The 22636-nt window shown below is 52.6% G+C and overlaps 9 protein-coding genes across 9 annotated transcripts; 5 read left to right on the forward strand and 4 right to left on the reverse strand.

Annotated features, from left to right (window-relative positions):
- Positions 1 to 1330: 1330 nt before the first annotated feature.
- Positions 1331 to 2752, forward strand: PG997_011972 (uncharacterized protein; the record flags this gene model as incomplete). Its single annotated transcript, XM_066816287.1, has 4 exons — positions 1331 to 1498; positions 1581 to 1815; positions 1873 to 2640; positions 2721 to 2752. 4 exons carry the CDS (start codon positions 1331 to 1333, stop codon positions 2750 to 2752), a joined length of 1203 nt encoding a protein of 400 aa, XP_066661979.1.
- A 1471-nt stretch (positions 2753 to 4223) lies between these two features.
- PG997_011973 (uncharacterized protein) lies at positions 4224 to 6306 on the forward strand (the record flags this gene model as incomplete). Its single annotated transcript, XM_066816288.1, has 5 exons — positions 4224 to 4399; positions 4458 to 4666; positions 4724 to 4987; positions 5044 to 5957; positions 6016 to 6306. The coding sequence occupies 5 exons, from the start codon at positions 4224 to 4226 to the stop codon at positions 6304 to 6306; spliced, it is 1854 nt and encodes a 617-aa protein (XP_066661980.1).
- Positions 6307 to 6372: 66 nt separating this feature from the next.
- Positions 6373 to 8394, forward strand: PG997_011974 (ankyrin repeat-containing domain protein; the record flags this gene model as incomplete). Its single annotated transcript, XM_066816289.1, has 4 exons — positions 6373 to 7279; positions 7372 to 7786; positions 7842 to 8053; positions 8111 to 8394. 4 exons carry the CDS (start codon positions 6373 to 6375, stop codon positions 8392 to 8394), a joined length of 1818 nt encoding a protein of 605 aa, XP_066661981.1.
- Positions 8395 to 8547: 153 nt separating this feature from the next.
- PG997_011975 (uncharacterized protein) lies at positions 8548 to 12054 on the reverse strand (the record flags this gene model as incomplete). Its single annotated transcript, XM_066816290.1, has 8 exons — positions 8548 to 9937; positions 9993 to 10806; positions 10863 to 10980; positions 11023 to 11152; positions 11275 to 11400; positions 11454 to 11476; positions 11566 to 11720; positions 11769 to 12054. The coding sequence occupies 8 exons, from the start codon at positions 12052 to 12054 to the stop codon at positions 8548 to 8550; spliced, it is 3042 nt and encodes a 1013-aa protein (XP_066661982.1).
- Positions 12055 to 12991: 937 nt separating this feature from the next.
- On the forward strand, positions 12992 to 14718 carry PG997_011976 (uncharacterized protein; the record flags this gene model as incomplete). The annotated part of the gene is made up of 2 exons (XM_066816291.1): positions 12992 to 13206; positions 13266 to 14718. 2 exons carry the CDS (start codon positions 12992 to 12994, stop codon positions 14716 to 14718), a joined length of 1668 nt encoding a protein of 555 aa, XP_066661983.1.
- A 461-nt stretch (positions 14719 to 15179) lies between these two features.
- Positions 15180 to 16583, reverse strand: PG997_011977 (G protein alpha subunit; the record flags this gene model as incomplete). Its single annotated transcript, XM_066816292.1, has 1 exon — positions 15180 to 16583. One exon carries the CDS (start codon positions 16581 to 16583, stop codon positions 15180 to 15182), a length of 1404 nt encoding a protein of 467 aa, XP_066661984.1.
- Positions 16584 to 16638: 55 nt separating this feature from the next.
- PG997_011978 (uncharacterized protein) lies at positions 16639 to 17233 on the reverse strand (the record flags this gene model as incomplete). The annotated part of the gene is made up of 3 exons (XM_066816293.1): positions 16639 to 16659; positions 16835 to 17073; positions 17131 to 17233. 3 exons carry the CDS (start codon positions 17231 to 17233, stop codon positions 16639 to 16641), a joined length of 363 nt encoding a protein of 120 aa, XP_066661985.1.
- Positions 17234 to 18090: 857 nt separating this feature from the next.
- Positions 18091 to 19721, forward strand: PG997_011979 (uncharacterized protein; the record flags this gene model as incomplete). The annotated part of the gene is made up of 5 exons (XM_066816294.1): positions 18091 to 18283; positions 18458 to 19037; positions 19097 to 19124; positions 19186 to 19419; positions 19473 to 19721. 5 exons carry the CDS (start codon positions 18091 to 18093, stop codon positions 19719 to 19721), a joined length of 1284 nt encoding a protein of 427 aa, XP_066661986.1.
- A 793-nt stretch (positions 19722 to 20514) lies between these two features.
- Positions 20515 to 21681, reverse strand: PG997_011980 (uncharacterized protein; the record flags this gene model as incomplete). Its single annotated transcript, XM_066816295.1, has 4 exons — positions 20515 to 21047; positions 21119 to 21188; positions 21258 to 21323; positions 21379 to 21681. 4 exons carry the CDS (start codon positions 21679 to 21681, stop codon positions 20515 to 20517), a joined length of 972 nt encoding a protein of 323 aa, XP_066661987.1.
- Positions 21682 to 22636: the final 955 nt, after the last annotated feature.

A 22636-nucleotide genomic window follows, 5' to 3' on the forward strand; every position in this document is an offset into this window, starting at 1 on the left:
GTATCATCAAACCCCCTGGTCTGTATCGAACCAAACTTTACCAATTCGTCTTTCAAGGCCTGCATCCTGGACCTGCATGATGGCTGCATTGCTGCCAACCCCACGATGAATTACCAATTCGGCTTGTACATGACTCAATGGCATACGATCTGCAATATATCGTGCCGGGTCTCTGGTCACGGGGTCCAAGCTGCCAGGTCATGCGGCCTGACCGTTGCATCTCGAACCGGACAATAGAAATACACGTAACCTGTTGGCCAGTTGGTTGTCGAAACTGCCCCAAGGGGGAGGGGGGAGAGGGGGTTTGCACCATATTATCCTATGCAGTCTGGCACCGTGCGCCTCTTCTGGGCATTTCCACGGGGGGTGTTCATTATGCCAATTCGGTCCCAGTTCTTTTATACGGGCCGGACCGACTAAATGGTAACGTCCCTCAGGGGTCAGCCAACGTCCCGGAGGATCCGCGGGCCAATCACGGGCCCGTACCGAGCGATGGTGGATGCGCGACCCCTGTCCCAAGCCTCACCGTGCTGTGAAGGGACCAGGGGCGACACCCTCACCTACGTTAGTATCGATGGTCCGTGAGATTGCAAGTGACGAATCGCCCATGGGTTTTTTTCATGCCAAGCCGCCTAGCAGCTCGTGAACCGCGCGCATTCTGGGCTTTCTCGAGGCGTCCTGCACGCATCTGGCGTCTGACCCTAGCGACCCCCTCCGTGACCCCCTCAAATCGAGTCAATCGACCATGGCGCGCCAGAACCAAAGAGCCGGGGCCGTGGAGCCTTATCGGCGCAATAGGGATGGGGTCGTCCAACAGGAAGACGGGATGAACTTATGTATCATGTGTGTCTGCGGCGCAGGGTACAGCTGCAGCTGCAGCGAGAGCCGCGGTGTGTGTGCGTGTGTGCCTGGCAGGTCTGGTCTTCTTTCTCTCTGGGGTTGCGTTGCATTTCCCATGTCAAAGCTGGAAAGTTGGGTTTCCCTGTCCAAGAGTGCGACTTAACATTGACACCCTTCGCCTTATAACCCGTCGATCTCTTTTTCGTCTGTTGCTACCCAACCCATCTAGCTAGCCTTTTAGTCGAGTTGCATCTTCCCAGCGACCAATTTTCGTCCGATCTTTCTTTTATTTCCCGTCTAATCTACCAGTCACTCGTTTACGGTACTCACCACCACCACTCTCGTTTAAGAAAAAGGGATTTCCAATTCCAACAAGCCGAGAAAAGAAGAACTTGCTTTCTTTTCTTTACCCGCAACTCCGCCGACTGCCGCCCGCCCCCGATCCTGACCGTTCCACCGCCCGGCATTGCATTGGTCTTGATGTAGTCAAATGGCGATAGATGCAGCGCGGGCAGCCGAAACCCACCTCCCACGCATCCTGGGCGTCTCTGCCGCTTTCCATGCCTTTGCCCTCATCCTCGTCGCCTGCCGCGTCTACACCCGGGCCTGCCTGGTCAAGTCGTTTGGCAAAGATGACGCTCTCATCATCACGGGAGCTGTGAGTGCTTTTGCCGTTGCCTTGCTTGCGTATTTGCCTTCACACTTGGGATATGATAACTGACCATATTTGATGCAATCAGCTATGCACACTGGGCGGAGGTATGATCATACTGATTGTTGAGGGGCAACACGGGCTGGGACACCACACCGAGACGCTCTCGGACGACGACATCATGATGTACAACATGCTCTCGTGGGTGCAGAGCCTGCTGGTGTCGTCGATCGGCATGGCCTCCATCAAGGTCTCGGTGGGCTGTTCGCTGCTGAGGCTGAGCACCAACAAGCGTTTCCGCCAGCTCATCCACGGATTGATCGGTAAGGCTCACGACAGCCGGATCTTGGCGATTTTCCCTGTGCTAACACACCACCCAGGCTTCACCTGCTTCTACTGGGCCCTCGGCTGCCTCAGCGTCGTCCTCTACTGCCAACCGATCGAGGGGCTCTGGAACCACCAGATCGGCGCCAGCTGCTACCCGGAGTCCGTGTACATCCGCTTCGGCTTCTTCAACACGGCCTGCAACATCTTCACCGACATCTGCTTCGCCACGGCGCCGCTCCCGCTCATCTGGTCCCTCAAGCTGGACCGCCGCGTCCAGCTGTACCTCGTCGCCATCTTCAGCCTGGGCTACCTGGCCGTCGCCATGGCCGTCGCCAAGGCCGTCTGCCAGGCCGCCTTCTGGACCGACGCGGACCGCACCTTCGACCACTGGATCCAGTTCTTCGGCTTCCTCGAGGCCAACGTCTCGCTCATGGCCGCGAGCGTGCCGGCCCTGAAGCCCCTGCTCGGCAAGTGGTTCAGCCTGCCCAACGAGAGCTGCTGCCACTCGCCGGCGCCCGACGTCACCGCAGCGGCGCCCGCCGGAGGGAGGAGGCAGCGGGACGCGCCCGCCACCAGCTTCGACATCGAGGCCGAGCTCGGGCTGCGCGGGAGCAGCAGCCACGGCGACATGGGCTTCGGCGGCGAGAACCCCTACCGCAGCAGCAAGTGCTGGTCCGACCCGGAGCAGGCGCCGCAGTTCGGCCTGCCGCCGCACGACGGCAGCGCCAGCGACGAGAGCGGCGTGGACTCGGCCCCGCAGACGCCCAGCGAGTACGCGGCACAGTTTTTTGAACGGCAGCCAGGAGATGATACTGCCGGATGTTCATTCCAAGAGGGACTCGATCATCATCATGAAGACCACGGAGGTCACTGTTTCACGAACTTGAACACACACACAAAGCAACTGAACTCACCGAGGACGAAACGGATTAATAGGTACAGGATGGAGTTGGACGGTTGAATTTTAAGCGTTTGTTGGGCTTTGGGTATTGGGCATACGGGCACTCAACGCCAAATTGGTGTCACTAAGGGAGTTTTGGTTCCATTGGGCGTAGCGGTGTTTACCATGGCAGACTTTCTGTCGATTTCCCTCCAAAAAGGGAGTTATCTTGGTTTGATTCGTTCCGTGAGAACAGAAAGGCGGTGAAGTCCTGTGAAAGGGATGTCAAGGATGTTGGGCCACAAGCGGACGACTGTCTATGTTATGGTTCTCCGAATACCGAAGTTATATAGGTGCTCATCAGGCACACGAATGCTGGAAAACGCCCTTACCTCGGAGATATATCGATGCCCACACTATGACTTGGTTAAAGAATATTTACCCTGTTCGTCACGTAGCCACTATTCCCTTAACCTTCTTACCGTCAAACACACATCTACCTCGTCAAGAAGTATACAACAACTCGTGGTAGAATTCGGTTAGCTCGGGTACAGGGACCAGGTTCATCCAACCATTGGCGCCAACTTGTTGACGGGTATACCACACCATGACGGCATGCAGCTTTGGAGCTTATTCATAAAGCTCCTGAGCCAACTTCCTTGTGGAACTGTCGTGTATATGGTTATCGATGATGCCACAGAGTTCGAAACAAACCTCTATGGATGGAGCGAAGAGATGGAGACTATTGTGGAAGCATTGGTAAGCCTGGCATCAGGAGGGGCGGTGCCGTGGGTTCTCAAAGTCCTTATAACATGTGCCCAGAAAATCATCGACATTCGACGCTTTTCAGAGTCAGGGATTATATCTCGCTGGAAGCAGGCAACCTGGGCGATGGTCTTATACATAATATTCGGCGACACGATACTCTAGTATAGAATGTATATCCCCTTGTTCACGTTTCTCACATTGTCCCGTGAAATCACATATAGTTAAGAAATACGGGATTAAGGAAAGAATGATAAACATACAGTTTGGTTCTTAAAGCCAATGGTTTTTCATGAACTGTCCAGGTCCGGCCAGTAATCCTACGGTAACTATCGTCACTCCTAATCGCCTTGTACGCCGAACCCTAGGTCCATGGTGGAATCAATGGCATAATCTGTACTTTCGCCACTCACCATAAGCACCTTGAGTAACCATGCAGCTGTGGAGGGCTGATGACATGCATGGCTTCAGTCACAGACGACGATTGGACAGATTGTGGAAAGAGCCTGCAGGTAATGTCGTAATCCGCATCGCCAGCAGATCCTTCAAATTGGCGCATCTGGTTGGCTGTCCAAGCCTCTCACCGAACAATGACATAGCCTGATCTGTACTCTGCTCGGCAATGCCACCCGGGGTGTTCAAAGCTCAAACAGAGCCTGGTGGCTATATAAACATCACTCCGTTACCTACCTACGGGCATTACTTCCTCCTTGTATCTCCCATCGAGCACTGTTCAATTCTCTCTGTCGCCGTCACAGCATGTCAGGCGCTGCCACCGCCATGGCAAAACCTACTCGATGCGCACCAGAGCTTAAAGACCTCGACATCTGGCATCAGTACGAATCGCAGCTGCGGGACTTGGACTTGGTCAAGAATCAGACCTTTAAACAAGTCAAACGGTCAATGGAAGAGCAGCATGGATGGCCGGTCTTCAAGTGAGTTTCTGACGTCCCGAAGTGCTCCGCATCGGATAACCGTACTGACAAAGCGAAGGCTGGCTACGTACGAGGTCGTACTGCGTGACGAGCTCAGACTCGTGAAGAACCTAACCAAAGATGATTGGCATGCCATCCATCACCACATGGAGAAGCGATCGCGGGACTCCAAACGGAGTGAAGTGGTCTTACACGGTCAACCCGTCGATCAAAAGCGAATCACCAAAGCCATCAGCAGATATCGTCGCTCGGTCGATATCGGCCAAGGTGTGCCTAACCACGCTCATAAGCATTGTACAGAACGATACTGATCACCCTGGACAGTGAGAACCCCAAGGTTGCGCGATGGTATATGCATTCGAACTCCACCTTTGCTGTCACCACGCACGCCTATCCTGGACGAGATGGCTTACATCCAGGTGCCAACAATGGAATCTTCGTCGAACAACATCACGAATGTAGTATCACCAGCCCTACCAAAAGGCAGAAACACGATAACGCCGAGATTTAATCGTGGCCCCTTGAGCATTCAGACAATACGGGCGAATGCACCTTTCAACAAATTTGTGAAGATGTTGCAGGATATTTGTAAGGTGTCACCGAACCATGTTTTGAGTCCAAGTGCTGATTGACGTCTATTCCAGGGGCCCCAAACATTCACTCTGCCCAGAGAAACGCACCTACCATGGGCGATTGCCCAAGGTTGGAAACGGGCACCATCACAGGACATCAATTTCAGTATACAGATCGTGTCACTACCCACCACCAATCGTTTGATATTGCGAATGGATCATCCCAGCCTCATACGGGACAGCTGAAAATCTTTTCTGGTACAGACGAGTACTTTGGAATTCTATTGAAGGCATGCTACATGTTTTCGAACAATATCGACGATATCGAAGTACAGCGCCGCTTCCTGGATTGGGTTGGCTTGATTGCTGAAATGAAGTTGTTGATGGCGTTCTTTCGTCTCAAACTACCGGCCGTGGTAGCTGTATGGGACAGTGCCATTGATATGTCATTCGCAATAGGGCATGGCAAAGCCTTTGACATCTTGATCGAGATTGGTCTTGCGGTTGACCATGGCCGTTTGTTGCGGTCTCGTCATGCCAGGTATTTGGCAATGGGCATTGACCTGGGGTCCGGCAAGGCCATGGGCTCGGTTTCGCGCCTATTACAAGCCGGAGTATCACCAAATGCCAGATTCGCCCGCTCATCGTTCCCGACGATTTTTCCACGCTGGGAGAAGCACTACTGGCGTTGTTGTGCTCTTAAACAAGCCGCAAAGAACCGCAATGCTGACATGCTGGAACTGCTGCTCACTGCTGGCAACTGCCGGTGTGGCAAGTTCGACGCCATGTATGGGAATGTTCTGCTCGGGTCAGTCGCAGTGCGCGATCCCGATACGGGGCGACCTCCTTCTCTTCGATGCGTGGAGGTTCTGATCGATTCAGGAATGAGAATCGATTTCCTGCCTGGGGCATCAGAAACAATGGCATCTACGACAACGTCTCTGGGTTGGCTTAATCCTGGCAAGCCCGAGTTGCTGGTTGATCGGGTTTTTCTTTCGGGGAGCCGATCGAAGTATTTATGATGCTGTTGCACGAAAGAGTCAGTGGGCTCAAAACACTGTCACAGTTTCGGGTATCTTTGTGGCTGCCGAGCGAGGCCTTATCGAACTTCAACAATACCTGGAATCCTTCCCGATACCAGAGCAGGCGATCAAGCAGGTGCTACTTCAGATTGCCCTTTCTGAAGCTGCCGACCGGGAAGCTGTTGCTGTTTTGCAGTGCTTGCTTCAGTTCGGCGTCGACCCAAACACAGATAAGCTCCTGTCGGAATTTGTAGATAGGGAGAAGCATCCTGGATGGAGGCCCATTGACCGGGCGATTATACGATGGAACTAATCAGCTCTACTCGTATTACTGAACCATGAAGCCAACCTTGGAAATTCCCGGTTCCTCCGAGATGCGATGCATCCAAAAGTCGAATGGGAATCAGACTATGCCGAGTTAGAAAAGAAGCGTGGTCTCACAATCCAAATGATCCTTGATGCGGGCGCCAATATTGAGTTGTCGCCAGCATCTCTTATGCTGGCTGCTTTCATCCCTCTCTCACCACTAGACAAACTATGGGACGAAACATTCGAGCGTATTGACCGGTGGACGAACCACATCGCAAGCTTTGAGCCTGACTATGCACTCTGCGACAAACTTCAACGACACGGGATCTCTCTTAATAAGGGGGTGGACGGTTGCAACACACTTCAGACTGTGCTACGGAAGGGCTGCAACTTTGCTTCAGTTTCGTACTTGATCCGCAATGGGGTGCAAGTTCACTCATTCTCACGGAGGAACGACCTAGAGAACGATCAAGAATGTATCGGTGACAGTACCATGCTTCATGATGCCTTGATCAAGGTACGCGTGGACCGATTGAAGATCGTCGATCTTCTCCTTGAGAACGGTGCTGATTTATACGCAGTCACCTCGAAAGGCATATCTACCCTCGAGGCGTCACTCCGTAGCGTCAGTCTCGATCAGCCACGTTCGGAGGGCATAATCGACGAGGCCCAACAAGAATCCCGGCACATATTCTGGAAGCTTTTTCGTCTCATGGGACCCCGTCATGTCTCCTCGTTGAAGTTCCAACAAAACTCTTTCTTGTCGTATTTGAACTACTTGGGCGAGTCAGATGATAATATATATGCAGCTTTAGACGCTGTTATAGACATTAACAGCTACGGAGTCTGCTCGGGGTATTCTTTATTGATGCACGCCATTTTCCTGTCTCGCACCACTTTGGCGACGAAGTTCCTCGAAAGGGGCTGTGACGTCAACCTGCGGATAGACTCGTTTCCACCCCATCAACAAGGTCTCCGTCCTCGTTTCAACACTGCTATACAGGTTGCTTGTCTAGAGGGGGAACAAACCCCGACAATCTTCGAATTGTTACAACTCTACTCGACAAAGGAGCGGATGTGAACGCACCGCCCACCAAGTGCGGTATGACAGCCCTGCAAATCGCAGCAGCAACAGGGGATCTGGGGATTGCTACAGTACTTCTAGAGAAGGGCGCTGATGTCAATGCGAAGACAGGCAGCCATTTTGACGACAATATTTCCGATAAGAGGAAACTAGTATACAGGAAAAAGGACCAACATGCTGTCGACTTTGCTGCAGGTGCCGGACACTTGGACATGGTACAGTTGTTGGTCGACGCCGGTGGCCTCAGTGCGAACCCTGGTGTGACAGGCCTCGATGGAGGAATGTTTGAAGCAAGACAAGAGGGCCACAATGGTGTTGTGGAATATCTCCAACAGCACACAGGGCATCAGTTCTCGGAAGAAATGTATCAGGCGCTGAGAGCACCATCACCACAGGCTAGGTCAGATGGAACAACGCCCACGCCACTGGAGCCGAGGCTAACTTCTGAGTAACAGTGTAATAACTGGGCACCGCGTGGACGAGCTTGAGCTGCCTTCTACAGGTAGCGAATGTACGGATGGAGAGAGGTCCTGCCGCTGCCAACCAGTGGTCTATGGTATTGGCGACCAAGGAAATGGTCCCGCGGAGGAGATTCCTGCCGCACAAGTACTCTCGATGGCTCCACAAAGCCAGAGCCCGACATCTGGCCCTATCGCCCATACAACAGGTCAGCCAGGTGAACCTCATCCAAGACCGTTGCATACACCTGATGCAGATATAATAGGTCCAGGTCCTACCAACGCAGATCCTATTGTTGCTCCCTTATATGGAACAGCTACGGAGGATCCTCATATCAGAGATCCGATGCAACGAGGCGAAGCAGAAAATGCTTCTACTGGCGAGCTTACGCAGTTCCAGGGGAATCTCGACCATATCGAGGCAAATGGTCAAAATTGGAACGGCCAGACCCACGAAATTGGCATCGACAGCAAGGAGGGCATGTCTCCTATGACTCGGGGTATCTTAGAATGGATCGAGGAGTCTGACTTTGATGTATACCCTAGCTAGTTATTGGTTTGTAGATTGTTTGGGTTTGTCTATTGAACGACTGTTTCTCTTGAGTAATACCAACAATGACGGCAAGGGTCCGGACTGACCAGATGATTTCTTGATTATGTAGCGAAACCACCCACTATAAAACGATGTTGCCTCCTGCGCATCTTACGGTACTAGTAACTCCATGACTTCTATAGATTGGCATTTGATCTCGGCCCAACGCAGCGGCATGAACCCGTAGTCATCTCGCATATCCAGCTTGGCTCCCTTGTTCAAAAGTAGCCGGATAATGTCCTTGTGCCCAGACAGCGCAGCTGCATGCAGGGCATAACCTATTTGTGCACCCATCTCAAGCAGGAGCTTAACGTTGGACACACGGCCCTCCCCTGAAGCAAATTCAAGAGCGGTACCACATATCTCGGACCAATCATCTATTGCAGCGCCGTTCTCGAGCAGGAGCTTAACCATAGACTCCTCGCCAAAGCCTGCAACAGCCTGAAGAGCAGTGCCGAACATTTGAGACCGCGCATCGATGGGGGCGCCATTCTTGAGTAGCTTCTCTACGAACAACGTTTCGCCATACAGCGCAGCAGAATGAAGCGCGGTGCCGAATTCTCCGCACTTCGTCTCCAAAGCGGCGCCCTTCTGAAGCAGTTGCGTCGCGGAATGAACCAAGCCAGTGCATGATGCATAATACAGAGCACTTATGCGTCTCGGGTCTGCTGAAGGGTAGCTTACTACTCTTTGTGCAGTTCCATCTGGCGACTGAATAGAATGATCTGGTGCGTAGAACATGTAGCTGAGACTGGGTGTTTCTTGGAGAGAAAGAAACTCCACCACCGCTTGGAGGGCAGTACTCTGCGATAGCTCGATGGCCTTCGCATGCTCCGCCCAGTACCGTGCTGCGTAATATGCCAAATGGTAGTCTCTAGGCACCGCATAATGGGGGTTGGTACCTCGGTCTTGCACGCTTAATCTTTGGTTGGACTCGCGAGTTGTGCTTAACAGGTAGGAAAGGCATACTTTGACGATCTCCGTCCTCGCTATTGTGTCGTTGAGACACTCTGCTATGGCTGGATGTAATGAATGAAATTGGTTTGACATGAGGTATTCCCGGACTGAGAAATGCGCAAGTCGAATATGCATACCTGTTTCGGTGTCCCATGGTGTATGCATATCTGTTCCGGTATTCCATGGTATATTCATCCTGGCCTCGCGCACGCGTCCTTTGACCAAAACCACAAGGCCCGAACAGCACCGCAAGATTTCTTCCGGGAGAGGCATTCGATTGCTAGGATCAAAGCGAGAACCGCGAGGCGCAGCAATGTCCACTGCGAGGGCGTCAACCGCCTCTTCGAGTTGGAGCGGTCTTTTTGAGTAGAGTAAGAATTGAAGAAGCCGTCTGGTGTGGTGCTGGTACTTCTTGTCGATGGAGAGTAAGATTCGCGTATACGTTTCGTGTAACGTGCCCGGGAGATTTGATAGTTCTCTTCGTATGGACGGCCGGTCCAAGCAATCGTTCAAGATTTCAAACTGGCACGCGGCCCAGCGAAACCTGGTACTTGTTAACGTGTGCAAACATGGATATCTGCGTTAGTATAGCCACTCACATCCCATCCGCCCTTGAGACCAGAGCATTCTCTATCTCTCGTTGGACTTCTGGTAAGTTCTTCCATCTGTCCATCTTCCTGGTTCGCGTCCTGATATAGGCGTTAATATCGTCCTTTACCATGTCGGTCTGCATGTAGATGATCTGGTTTTCAGAACAGAAGTTCTCAAAAGCTGCCTTGATGTCTTGTTCAGGCCGGCTAGTCACCAGGATATGGATGCTCATCCCGGCTTCTCGAAGACCATCGATCCATAGAAGTAGCCCATTGCGTATGGGACACTCGTCTAATGCATCCAGAGCGATCCAGATCTCACTGGCCTTCCATAACAGTCTTTGAAACAGCATTCTAAGCGAGTCAACGCTAGGCTGTTGGCCCCCTTGATAGCAGGTTGAGTGGAGGGTATCAACCGCTTCTCGGAGGTCTTGGCGCTTCTCGTAGAGCTGGGTGATTAGCGAACGTAACGCTCTGTCGTGTGACTGCTTCTCTTCATCGTTGAAGTCGAAGTAGAAGTACAGGAGACTTCGCGATATAGCCGAGTTTTGTGTTAGATCTGCCACGACATATGAACTAAGGACTGTTTTGCCGCATCCCGGAATACCGCTTAGCCAGAGGAAGGAGTTTTGCTCTTGCTTCCACGTCGAGTACCTCTCGTCCTGGATCAGCCACTCGCCCGTCCCCTCCTGGTGTTGCTCTCGAGCCTTGTTGAAATTTGCTGCTGGGTCGGGCGCGGAAAGCCAGCTTCTAATATTCTTAAGACCAATATCTTGTTTGAGCTCTTCGACTTTGGTGTCGATGTTATGCAAGCTTTCGGTGACTATAGAGCACTTGAGGTCAGCCTGGTAAACTATAAAGCAGATCTTGGTGACTAACCCTTGTTCATGATATCTTTCATGGGCGTTGTTTCCGATATCTCGCTTCCGGGTACCTTAAGGAGAACAGCCTTGCAATAAGATGCCGCTGTGGCTGCTGCATAGTAGTGCCAACCATCCTGTTTGTGTGTATCGGCATAATCACATATGCCCCGAATTACCAGGCATGGGATCTCGTTCATGATGCCCGCAGCTTCCATTTCGAAGCAAATAGCATCCTGGTAGCCTCGACGAAGACGTTCCCGATCTTCAGGGTTCTTGATGACGCCACCCCCTGACAGGATCAGCCCCCTGTGAATGCAGGGTTGGTCAGGGCTCGTCGCGGATCCCGGAGCACGATCTTCACGTCACTAGCAGACTGGCAAACGCTACAGTCAGATCCTTTCACTTGATGCGGGAATTCAGGATCAAACAGTATATCGCCATTGGTAGGGCGTGCAAACATGTCTTCCTTGGCGAGGCGTCGTAGTATCTTCTTGATTGGCCTCTTGTGCATCATCTCATCTTCCTCCAGTGCGCCAATTGCGCTAATGAGAATTCTAGGGGTGCATTTAAGCAGCCTTTTAGAGTGAAATTGCCATTCGACTCGAACTTTCCAAAGTCATGCTGGACAACCTATTCTATATGTTAACATGGTACTTCTTGGATTAATGCGGATATTATGGAGGGGAAATAGAAATAACCCCTGGAATAAGGAGACATACACCGGGATGATTATCGCGTGGAACGCTGATGGCCACGTCGCCAAGACGGATGTCGACCTTGTCGCTGGGGATGCCGGCACCAATTCCGACCAATAAAGCGAGGCGGACGTTGGTAAACTGCTGAGCTACCTGCTTTTCGAATGAGATGTCTGATCCTACCCGATCGAATCGTCAGGAATTTAAGAAAAAGCTCGACTGTTGACTGACGGTTGCGGCACACTGCGCGGCATTGACCGGCCCCATGTCCACCGGTCGCGCGATCACGATGTTATGTTCCTTGATCCGGCCAAGCGAGTAGATGTAGCTCCCCCGGCCAGGAGTCTTGGAGGGACATTCCAACTCTTCATCAAGCGTGTATTTGACGGCGACAGACTCGTAAGCCAGCGCACAGAAGATGGCTATGGTCACGTCTTCTGGGTGAATGACTTCCAGCTGTTCGTCGTCCGAGTCGCTGCTGTCTTCTCGAGCACGTTTTCGAGGCGGGCTCATTGCGATTTCACGTCCGGGAGAGTGATGGACACGACAGATTAGGTATTTCGAGGAACGCGATCAGGGTGACAGAAGCGGAGGATGATGATCTGATGCAGATGATGCAGGCGCCCCCGACCAGGCTGCCCGCCCAGAAACCGAGGTCGACGTACTCGGACAGCCAAGCTCGTCTTTACCCCACGTGACGTGCTGTGCTATTGGCCGTACAGAACACTACATCGTTTATGGGATTCCTGACGTAAGCCACCTAGAAACAACCTGCGTCGCAACCAGGCAATCAGGCAGTCGGGTCCTGAAGAAACACGAAGCGGCAAAACACAGCATTTCCTCATTCTTCGGAGTCCTGGCCGTGGCCGGCATCACGGCGGCGGGAGCCGAGACTCGCCTCCCTCCCTTGATTGTCGCGGGCGTGGGTCTGGCATGGGCATTCCGGACCTGAGTCAGAATGGCCCCGGGGGCTCGGCCGCTGTTGTGAGCACCATTCCGAGCGGAGAGATGCGTTGGTCTTTCAAGAATGTGAAGGCCAATTAATAGTTGCAGGTTATCGTAGACCATATCCAATAACATGCAATTCAAATTCCAGAAACAAACTCGCTGCCGTGTGGTGGTGAGTGATTCAGTACGTGTGGCATCGCTCACGTACGTTCGGTCTGTTGTCGTCCGAACCTTTTGCTGGCGCGTGTCAAGCAAATCCCGCAACGTGCGCGCCATGGCTGCACGCTCGTCCATTGATGTTCGCTCGAGTAGATGCTTGGCCCCCTAGGGCTTTATTCCTCATTTCGACAGCAGCATGGGAGCCGTCGTAGGGCCGACGATGGCCAAGCGTGAATATAGGTCGCCAACAAACTGGTCAGGTAAAGACAGCATCGTATATCTTGTTCTAGTGATATCACTAGTATAACTACTTTCGAAGAGAAATCAGCAGCCAATACGAGCCATGGACAGCAGTTCGAACACTGACTCGCCCTCTTCGCCTCCGCCCAAGCCGGGTTACAGCTGGCGGTTTTGGGTCATCTTCCTTGCTCTCGCCATCACGTCTCTTCTCGTCTCCGTCGAGAGCACTGTCGTATCGACTGCTCTCCCTTCTATCGCTGGGCATCTTGATGCTGGAGAGAACTATGTCTGGTTCGTCAATGCATACTTCCTGACTAGGTTAGTTGAGCCCCGTCCCTGTCCCCTCTTTCTTTCTGCCTCACTCACAGCAACCTTAGTACCGCATGTCTACCCCTTTTCGGTCAGCTGGCCGATATATTCGGTCGCCGCGGACTGACCCTCTGCATCGTCGCCGTCTTCGGCGTGGGCAGTGGTATCTGCGGCGGCGCCACCTCCACCGCCATGCTGATCGGGGGCCGCGCCGTCCAGGGCATCGGCGGTGGCGGCGTCAACCTGATGGTCCAGATGATCGTGTGCGACCTGGTTCCTCTGCGTGATCGGGGCCGTTTCATGGGTATCATTCTGGCCGTCTTCACCGTCGGGACCTCGCTCGGTCCGTTCCTCGGCGGCGCCATCGTCGAGCACACCACGTGGCGATGGGTCTTCTACATTAATATTCCCATCTCGGGCGTCGCTCTGGCTCTCCTGTGTGCTTTCCTACGGGTTAACCACCAACGTGGCCCCTCGACTTTCCAACGTCTTCGCCGCATTGATTACGTGGGCAATCTCATCCTCGTCAGCTCAGTCACCGCCATCCTCATCGCCCTGTCCTACGGCGGTACCATCTACACGTGGTCCGCATGGCAAATTTTACTTCCCCTGATCCTGGGTTTCTTAGGAATGGTTGGGTTATATCTCTTCGAAACATCGTCGTGGTGCTCAGAGCCAATGACGCCCAAACACTTATTCAGCAACCGTACTTCGGCCGCCGCCTTCTTCCTTACCTTCATCCAGGCAATGTTTGCCTTCTGGATCATCTACTTCATGCCTGTCTATTCCCAGGCCGTGCTAATCCAAGGACCTACTCGATCTGGTGTCCTCTTGCTGCCAACGGTAGTGACCATTGTGCCGGGTGCCATGATCAGTGGTATTGTCTTATCCAAGTTCGGTCGATACCGCCCCCTCCATCTTGTCGGATTCGCCATGATGACACTGGGCTTGGGTCTTCTGATCATGCTCGATCAGCACAGCCACCTCGCCCTCCCCGTAGTCTTCCAGGTCATCGCAGGCGTGGGCACTGGCTTCGCGATGACGACGCTCCTGCCCGCCGCACAGGCAGCTTTGTCCGAGCGGGACACGGCCTCGTCCACGGCGGTGTGGTCCTTCGTCCGGAGCTTCGGGACCGTCTGGGGCGTCTCGGCCCCGGGCGCGGTCTTCAACAGCCGTGCCAATTCGTTAGCCTACAAGATCACAGACCCGGCCGTCCGAGCTCTCGTAGCGAATGGGCAGGCGTACTCGCATGCTACCAGCGAGGTCTTGCGCACTTTCGACGGCAGCACGAGGGATCAGGTTGTCGGTGTGTTCAACGACAGTCTTCGCACCGTCTGGATTGTTGCTGCTGTCATCACAGGGGTGTCGTTCTTTGTCGTGTTTGCGGAGAAGGAGATCAAGTTAAGAAACGAGCTCGATACGGAATACGGCCTCCAAGTCTCGGAAAAGCCTGCAGAAACTCAGCATGTCGTTTATTTTGACACTAAAGATCAATCAAAGGCAGTTCAAGAAAGTACATAGACAGCTGTCGTATCTGTATCATGACGACCCGAAGCCTAATGACGGTACATGGCTTTCATGGTATTTTCGCATAGTCGATATAGTCCGAGTTTTTCAAAGAGCGTATTTGAGAATGTTGACTGAGGAAACAAATGGGAAGTTTGAAGAATAATAATTAGACATCGCTATAATGCAGCCCAATGCTTAGACTTGGTATCCAGCGTAGCCGTTTTCCAAAACGGTACGCAAGACAACATGATAGTATCCTAGTTTCAGCAATGCTCCAGTCTTTTGCATTGTCCACAACTGATTTGGTTGTAGTTACCATCCTCCAATCTCTGCACCAACTTCCCCAGCAATACTTAGAGCTTTGGGTGCCACCAAAATAGGAGGCGAAAGACATGAGAGTGACTGAGCAGATGCTAGCAGCGGCCAAGATGACCAGGTCTTAATCAAATCCAATCCATGGGCTCATTCCCTAATTAAACCTCCGTTCCAAGAAGAGCTTGCGAGTCTTTTTCGTCATATGACAAGTCTTGACTGTCGAAGGACATGGTACTGTGCTCGCCACCAATCTCCTCGTCGCCAACGGTTAAGACGTTTCCAGCATGCTCATCATAAAGCATACCGGTAATGATTATGTCGGGCCAACCCTTCTCATTGCTCAGTTCATCTAGTACCTTGAAACGTCGTGGGCCGGATTGTGAGTGGCCACGTCCTGGAAGCTGCTGCGGACGATGCGCACGCGTCTGCGTATATCTTCCGATAGCACAAGGTCCAAAAAACCTCCGCTCAAGATACGCCAGATACCGCTCCTCGGAGGTGTCTTCAGGGCCCTCCTCTAGATCGTGAAAGTACCTTTTCGCAGGTGCTATGCGAAGCCATTCCCCTAGTAGATCTACTTTGGTGAAGACAAGGACAAACTCGGAGTCTTTGAACCAATCGCCATTGACGAGACTGCCGAATAACGTCAACTGTTCTTGCATCCGATTTCCTCCGTCTGCTTCACAGCATACACGAGCGTAACTCGTTACGTCTACCGTAAAAGTCACGACGTCGGTTTCAGGGAAAACGCGTGTCCATTTCTTCCGCTCTGATCTGGCGCCCCCAACGTCAGTTACGGTGTACTTGATGCCCCCGTGCTTAAATGTCGCCTTGTGATGGCCGGTTGTCTTGATTCTGGTATTGATGATGTCCTGGTCGGAGGGCACATACTCTAAGGACATGATTCTTTCTGCGTGGCGGATGAAGTGGGCATAGCCTTCATTGAGGGGATATTTGTTTCTTTCATGGTAGGCCCTCTGGACTCCGGCGTCGTTCCAGAACGCTTCAACAAGACAAGGATCCTTTCGTCTAATGACCTCCTGTGCGTTGAGCCTCTGTTCGTCACACGGTATTTGCAGTTGCTGCATGCAGTGTATAATACTCCAGGTGCCGTCTACGAAATTGTCCCAAACGGATTCGGTGAATGACTCCCGAAAAGTAACGGAGAACCCGTCCTGGGCGAGAACCATAGATCTGTGCAACGTGGACTTTCCACTCTCTGAGCCACCAAGGGTCAAGACTTTTCGGTAGCTGGGCTTCGGTGTTGTCTTTGGTATTACACCTGATAGACTGAACGGGACGAGCTGTGAAATGCCCGTTTTCAGTCTTTGCGGGCTCCTCCACCACTGGCCCAGGCGGGCTTCTCGAAGGCGATATATTACTCTTTTCCGGCCGGACTTGGGAGGGTCGAGGTCCCTTTTGTTGTTGGACTTGGTTAGCAGGATGCTGGAAGAACCATCGGATTCCGGGGTTGGACGTCGTGTGATAATCTTAGTTGTCATGGACCTTACAGCCCTGACGGCCTGTCTCAGATGGGACCTTTTGGCCTGCTGATGAACCATGGTACCGAGAATAGTGGTATCAGAATCGAATCTGATGCTTGATAGCCCAGTGTTGTCAGAGGCGCTGCCGGTTAAGCTGTCTTCCAGGCCAATAATAGAAGATGAGCAGTCTCGAGCGACACTAAGTATCTTCTGGTTCTCGGCTCGAGATACCAAAGCATTTTGTCAGCTATCATGTATTTCCGTGAACAATCAGTATAATAATCGACTTACCATTCTAATGCTTGTAACAACAAGTTGAGCGCACTCACCTGGCGGTCAAGAAGGATGGAGAATTTCGACATGTCTTTCTCGCTCCACATGAACTTGAGTTTCTTCTTAGCCCCCATTCGCGCTGGTGATACCCCCTCGAAGCGGTCCAGCTGTTGTTGGAGCGCCAGAATCAACAGGCTGAAGTTGTCTAGGGAATTGCCGATCTGAAGGCCGAGCTGCTGGTACCGGGGATATTGGTTCCGTTCCTGGCTGTTCCGGCTCGCTAATCGATCAAGAACTGACTGGACAGTATACAATTGACCGATCATAGTCGCAACAAGCAATGGACACTTACGGTACCTTGTCCGAATTGACTTGAGCTTCGTGATGCTCTTGATCACAACATCTGTCAAAGACACGGCTGTGCCAATGACTTGGAAGATTGTGAAGTGATCCATCGCAGGCACAGCGGATTAAGTTTGGACGTTGGTAGCAGGATATTGCTCCTTGACGGCGTCTGGTAAGGGAGATTAGGGAAGAGCATGCGGTTTCTGAATAGAAAGGGATCCCAGGACTTGCAATACGATAAGGACCATCAAGGCAGGCTGAATCCATCAGTTAGTATCAAGAAGGAACAATCGATAACTACCCATCCACTTCCTACCATGCAGTCAGCTCAAAGAAGTGGGAGTAGCCATTCAAAAAAGCCCATTCTGCCTCAGGCGTCATGAGGCCTGCATACTTTATCTGCAGCCCACTATGTGCAACACCGCCTGAGTGCCGAGGGCACAGTACCTGAGTGTATAAGATATCAGGACGTGGCTCGTGCCAATGTAAACTGGTGTCTAAACATCCCGCAAGAGTTTCCCAGAGGGGACTTTCGTAAGAAAATTGCCATTCCAAACCGCAGAGGCCTGGTATTGATTTCAAATGAAATTATGCTTTGGCGGCCTTAAGGCGACAACTTGATGTGTTGGTCTACTACATGTTTCTCTCGTTGGCCCCTATTGTCGCATGCCAACAGTGTCTTCTTTCAGCGGTTAGAAGTTGTTTCACGGCTTCAAAGCTCACCATAGATGCAAAGGCTCAGAAAGGCCCTCATGGTGATCTGTCAAACGTTGGTTCTCATACAGTTGCCTTCTTTTTGTCTATTACACATGTGTACCTAGGTGTATGTACTCGTATATATACCTGCTGTAGCCGACATCGTCCCTGGAAACAACTATCAACACACACAGACACACACAAAGTATCTGCTTTCTGTTATCCCAAACTTCTACAATAAACACTCAACACTACACACACTTTACCCACAATGGCTTCATCTAACTCCAAGTATGCCTGCAGCATCGAGAACGACGCGATCAAGATCACCAGAACCGCCCCAGACACGCAAGGAGACTCGTCCCTAGAAATCCAGTTCATGCGCACCATCCGGGTCCCGGATAACAACGCCGCAGCCGCCTCGAAGCTCCCCTCCGGACCTTGGCCACTTTACCCTCGACAAGGTCCACGACTATCCAGGCATATTCCCCAGGGACATCAGCCGCGGGGGCGGTGGCGTTTTCTTCCCTATGCACCGTGAGTAGCAACCAGGCCTCCAACCAGGCTTTTCCTTACGGCGAATCAAAAGAGGAGAAGTAGGGGGTTCGTCACTGACCTACTGTATTTTACTGCTGTAGGTGAGGAATCCATGTGGATTTCCTTCAAGTCTCAACATCCATTCATGATCAAGGTTTATGCTGGCGATGTCAACGTGGTGTCCGGCGAGCACAAGTCCGAGGGCCCAGAGACGGAAGCCCGCCTCCGCTGTCGATACCGCGCCAAAAAGCGTGTTCAGGACTACGTCGTGTTGCCGCAACAGTATTGTCTCGATGGGGTGACGATTTCGCCAGGGGTAGGCCGCCAGTTTGAAGCCCTGCCACCCGGCCAAGACTATGGCGCGGAGACGCCTCCGGGGCGGAGACAGTCTTTCGCCAGCGACCTGATGATTGAGATTACTCCGCAGAGACCTTTGACGAAAGACCCTCCGCCCCAGTCCGCCCCCGCAGGTACGGAGAAGCAGGACAACCTGCCTTCTCAAAAGCCGAGCTACGAAGTCGTTCTCATGCTAATGCGTGGAATGGAAAACCCTGAGATCCGATTAAACTTCGACCTCAGTGCCACTATTTTGGACGTCAAATATAAGGCTGAAAGATTTATTGGAACTCCCCTCAATAGGCAAGAAGCTATGTACAATGGCAACAGACTCGAAAACGGCAAGTTTACACCATTCCGCCATGAAGCTGGCAAATGTGCTGACTACGTTTGACTTCAGATAGAACCCTGGGCGACTACCAGTACCAATCTGTACGTATCAGTCGGGCCCGGAATGTCCAATGTGCAAGCTATTAATATGACAATGTTTTAGGGCGAACCCATCATTATTATCCCCAGCGGTAGCAACACAGGCGCGAATTCCCAAGAAAACGGACGCTCCGTAGAGGTGGGAGCAGGCGGTGTGATCAAGCAGCGTATCGCGAAAGACTGGTATGGACCAGCGAAGTGGGAGTCTGACCATACGATCTCAATCCCCGTCCATATCCTGAACCCCGACGCCTACCAGGCCGCCACCGGCCGTGCCGCACCCCCGTCCCCGTTACCAGTAGGCACTATGACCTAGCCGGGCTGTCCATTTCCGACCTGCATACGCAGCAGGACTCTGACAGCCTTCTCCAGAGAGCCATCGGGAACAAACAACGTCGCGCGGCCCGTGGAAGCGGCTCTGGCACAGATGGCCCCAGCGCTGTTCAAACCGAGGTTGAAGACACAATTGGCATTGTCAACTTACATGATGCGGTCGATGACCCGGATCTTTTGATCAGTCACGCTGGACCGTTTCGCCCCTTCCGCAGTTTGGCGGACTTAGAGAAGGAGCTGCAAGAATCCGAACCACCCGAAACGTAAATAGCGATTGTTGGCTTGTCTATCAACTCTATGATGGCATTCATAGTACTTGCAGAGTAAGCCATGCCATTATTTCAGTGTCGGGTTGGAAGTGGGACAATGATGGAATAGATCGAGCGATGGAAAAGCTGGCTCGTGTCTTCACAGCATGACCCGTTGGCCAATTGCGTCGGATGCTAGAATGAAGATAAAATTTGATGGGTTTACCATATCACATTGAGACAAGACAGGTCGATGAACCGTTCCGATTCCTTCATTGCTTCTTATTACCACCGCCTCTTCTATAAGTTGTAATAACCAATCGCGACACTGGCGAAAGAGGGCTTATTACAACACATTATGTAACAAAAAAGGAATATTGTCATGGGGCAGGTAGTCAAGAACCGCGACAGGTGTAATACCACATCGTATGATCACACCCCTTGTTCTCAATCACCCCCGTGTTTTCCGCGACCATGCTGGATCGACTACTCCTCCTTTCCTCGTAGCCTTCCAGATCAAGATTATCCTGTCATACATATATCTTCATCTACACATACAAGCTCCACCCCATGCCGATTTGTTGACGTGTATCATCATGGGCACGTGAAGTGCCTGTTCGTCGCAATGCGAAATTCAGTAATACATTGATGGGAAGTCGGGATCGCCACAATAGGGTAGGGATCCTCCAACGCCGACCGGGCGGCCGGTCGTTCACTGCATCCATAATTGGTGCAAGCAGTCGCTATTATTGCCGTTGCTCGCTCGAGTCGAGCAACTGGAGATCTGCAGTCCGTCATATTCGGACAGGCATTTACGCCTTGCGGGATCGGGTCGAGCCGCCGTTGGCCTTGGCACCAGTCGCCTTGATGCTTCCGTGCGACGCAGAGGCGACGGTGTGGGCATCGGGGACAGGGGCTTGCGACATACGTCGGACGGCCTTGCGCGCACTAGGGGCCTTGCCGTCCTTGGAGTAGGTGGCGAAGTAGAAGGAGATGAAGAGAACCAGGTACGAGCTGAGCACGATAAGACCAGAGAAGGCCGCGAACTCCTCTCCGGCGCACTTTCCGTGGTTGGGCATCCAGGTGAAGTAGGTCGAGGTGAAGTAGGTGTAGGACGCGTAGTAGACGAAGCCAAGATCAATGAAGAACTGGATGATCTGGAAGCGAGTGACCCACTCCTTCCACCAGATGCGGACACCTCGGGCACTCTGGAAGTAGTACCAGTACATGACGACGTGGACGGTGAGGTTGAGCGTGATGACGACCCACGAGACGGCGGTGTGACCAAGAAGCTGGGTGTAGCAGAGGACAGCGGTGGCGCCATGGTGGTAGGTGTGCAGGAAGGCTAGACATGGACAATTAGCATCTACACCGCAGAAACATGGGGCAATGGTTGCGCGGAAAGAAAAAACTTACTCAAAGGCTTCTTCTTGAGGAACAGGAAGACCGTGTCCAGGAGCTCGAGATACTTGGTCAGGTAGTTGAGCTGTTGCGCCAGTTAGTGATCGAGTCGGGCTACGCGTAGGGGCGCAAGGCGCGTTCTGTCGCAACTTACGTAGTACAGCACAACCAAAGGCTGGGTCCAACCGCCGTCATGGTCGCAGATGGCGAAGAAGATGCCCTTGCGGACGACGGTAGAGGAGCAGCTGCTCGATAAACAGGGCCAGGAGGATTGCGCTGATAGCGGTCAGGTAGAAGTTGTGGATGATGAAGAGAGTCTTCAGCTTAAGAGGCTCTCTCTTCCGCATCAACTCGCGTCCGCCCAAGATTATTATATAGTAGATGACGACGAAGATGGAGGTCTCCTTGAGCGTCGACATGGGCGTGCGGCCGGCCTCGAAGCGGAAGTCGTCGGCGGGATAGCCCACGACGAACTCGAAGGCCTTGTTGAAGATGGGCCATAGGTGAATGCCGAAGGGCCTGTCGAGGGTAGGCACAGGCCACGACTCGTACAGAGCCGCCTGGGAAGAACTCGCCATTGTGTGGGCGGTGGTGGTCGGACGGATGGGCGGGTTCAAAGTTCTAAACCAAGACTGCCAGAAGAGTTGGCGCGAACGGTCGGATACTCGAGGCACGCGACGGCGCGAGGAGGCAGGACTTTATTTGGCGGGTGGTGGTGGTGGTTCAGCACTATGTTGGGAGTGGGAGAAGAAAAACAACAAACGTGGTCTGAAGGAGCGACAGGAAAAAATAAGCTAGAAGGAGAAAAGGGGAGCACCCATGAACAACAATTCAATCAAGAATTGCTCTACTCTGCAATGAGTATATGTAGCCTCGGCTGCCGTCGCGATCGACAAGAAGAAGAAACACGGGTTTGACTTTGCGGTGTCAATAAAGGAGGATGGGTGAAGATAGATGTCTATCTTCGGATAGTGGTGGCTTGTTGTTTTTTTCTTTCCTTCTCGCAGCTGTCTCAACAAAAGGGATGGAACCTCGGGAAACTCTATTTGGCTCGATAGCGGCGGTACCTGCTGTATTTCGGTCTTTTGCTGACAGCTGGCTTTCCACATGAGCCGGGCCCTGGAGCTGGAGGAGAGCTGGAGCTGGAGCTGGAGCGAGCGAGTTGGGCTGGTCGCTGGAGTAGCGATCGCTAGGCAGGTACCAATCGGCTAGCCGGACAGGGCATACAGGGCAACCAGGGCATGCAGGGCGCCAGGCCAGCAAGCGTCGAAAAAGCACGCGCACCTGGATCTATCTCGACATACCTTGCTGTTCTCCACGATGGATGGACGGGCCCTGTCTGTGTCGGGTGGCCGCAAGAGGACATTCGTCAAAAAAAGAATGCCGGGATCCGTACGCCCCGCGCCGATACGTATCGTCTTTTGCCGTGCTGCTGTTATGAATTGGCCTGTGGTCAGCAGGCATTGGCCTAACAGTTCACAACTCGATAGCGGTGTCGCGCGTCAGCTCCAGCAGGGTGCGAGATCCCTGTCG

The sequence above is a fragment of the Apiospora hydei genome (assembly GCF_038363865.1).
Source record: "Apiospora hydei strain CBS 114990 chromosome Unknown utg000009l_segment0_segment0, whole genome shotgun sequence".
NCBI lineage: Eukaryota > Fungi > Ascomycota > Sordariomycetes > Amphisphaeriales > Apiosporaceae > Apiospora > Apiospora hydei.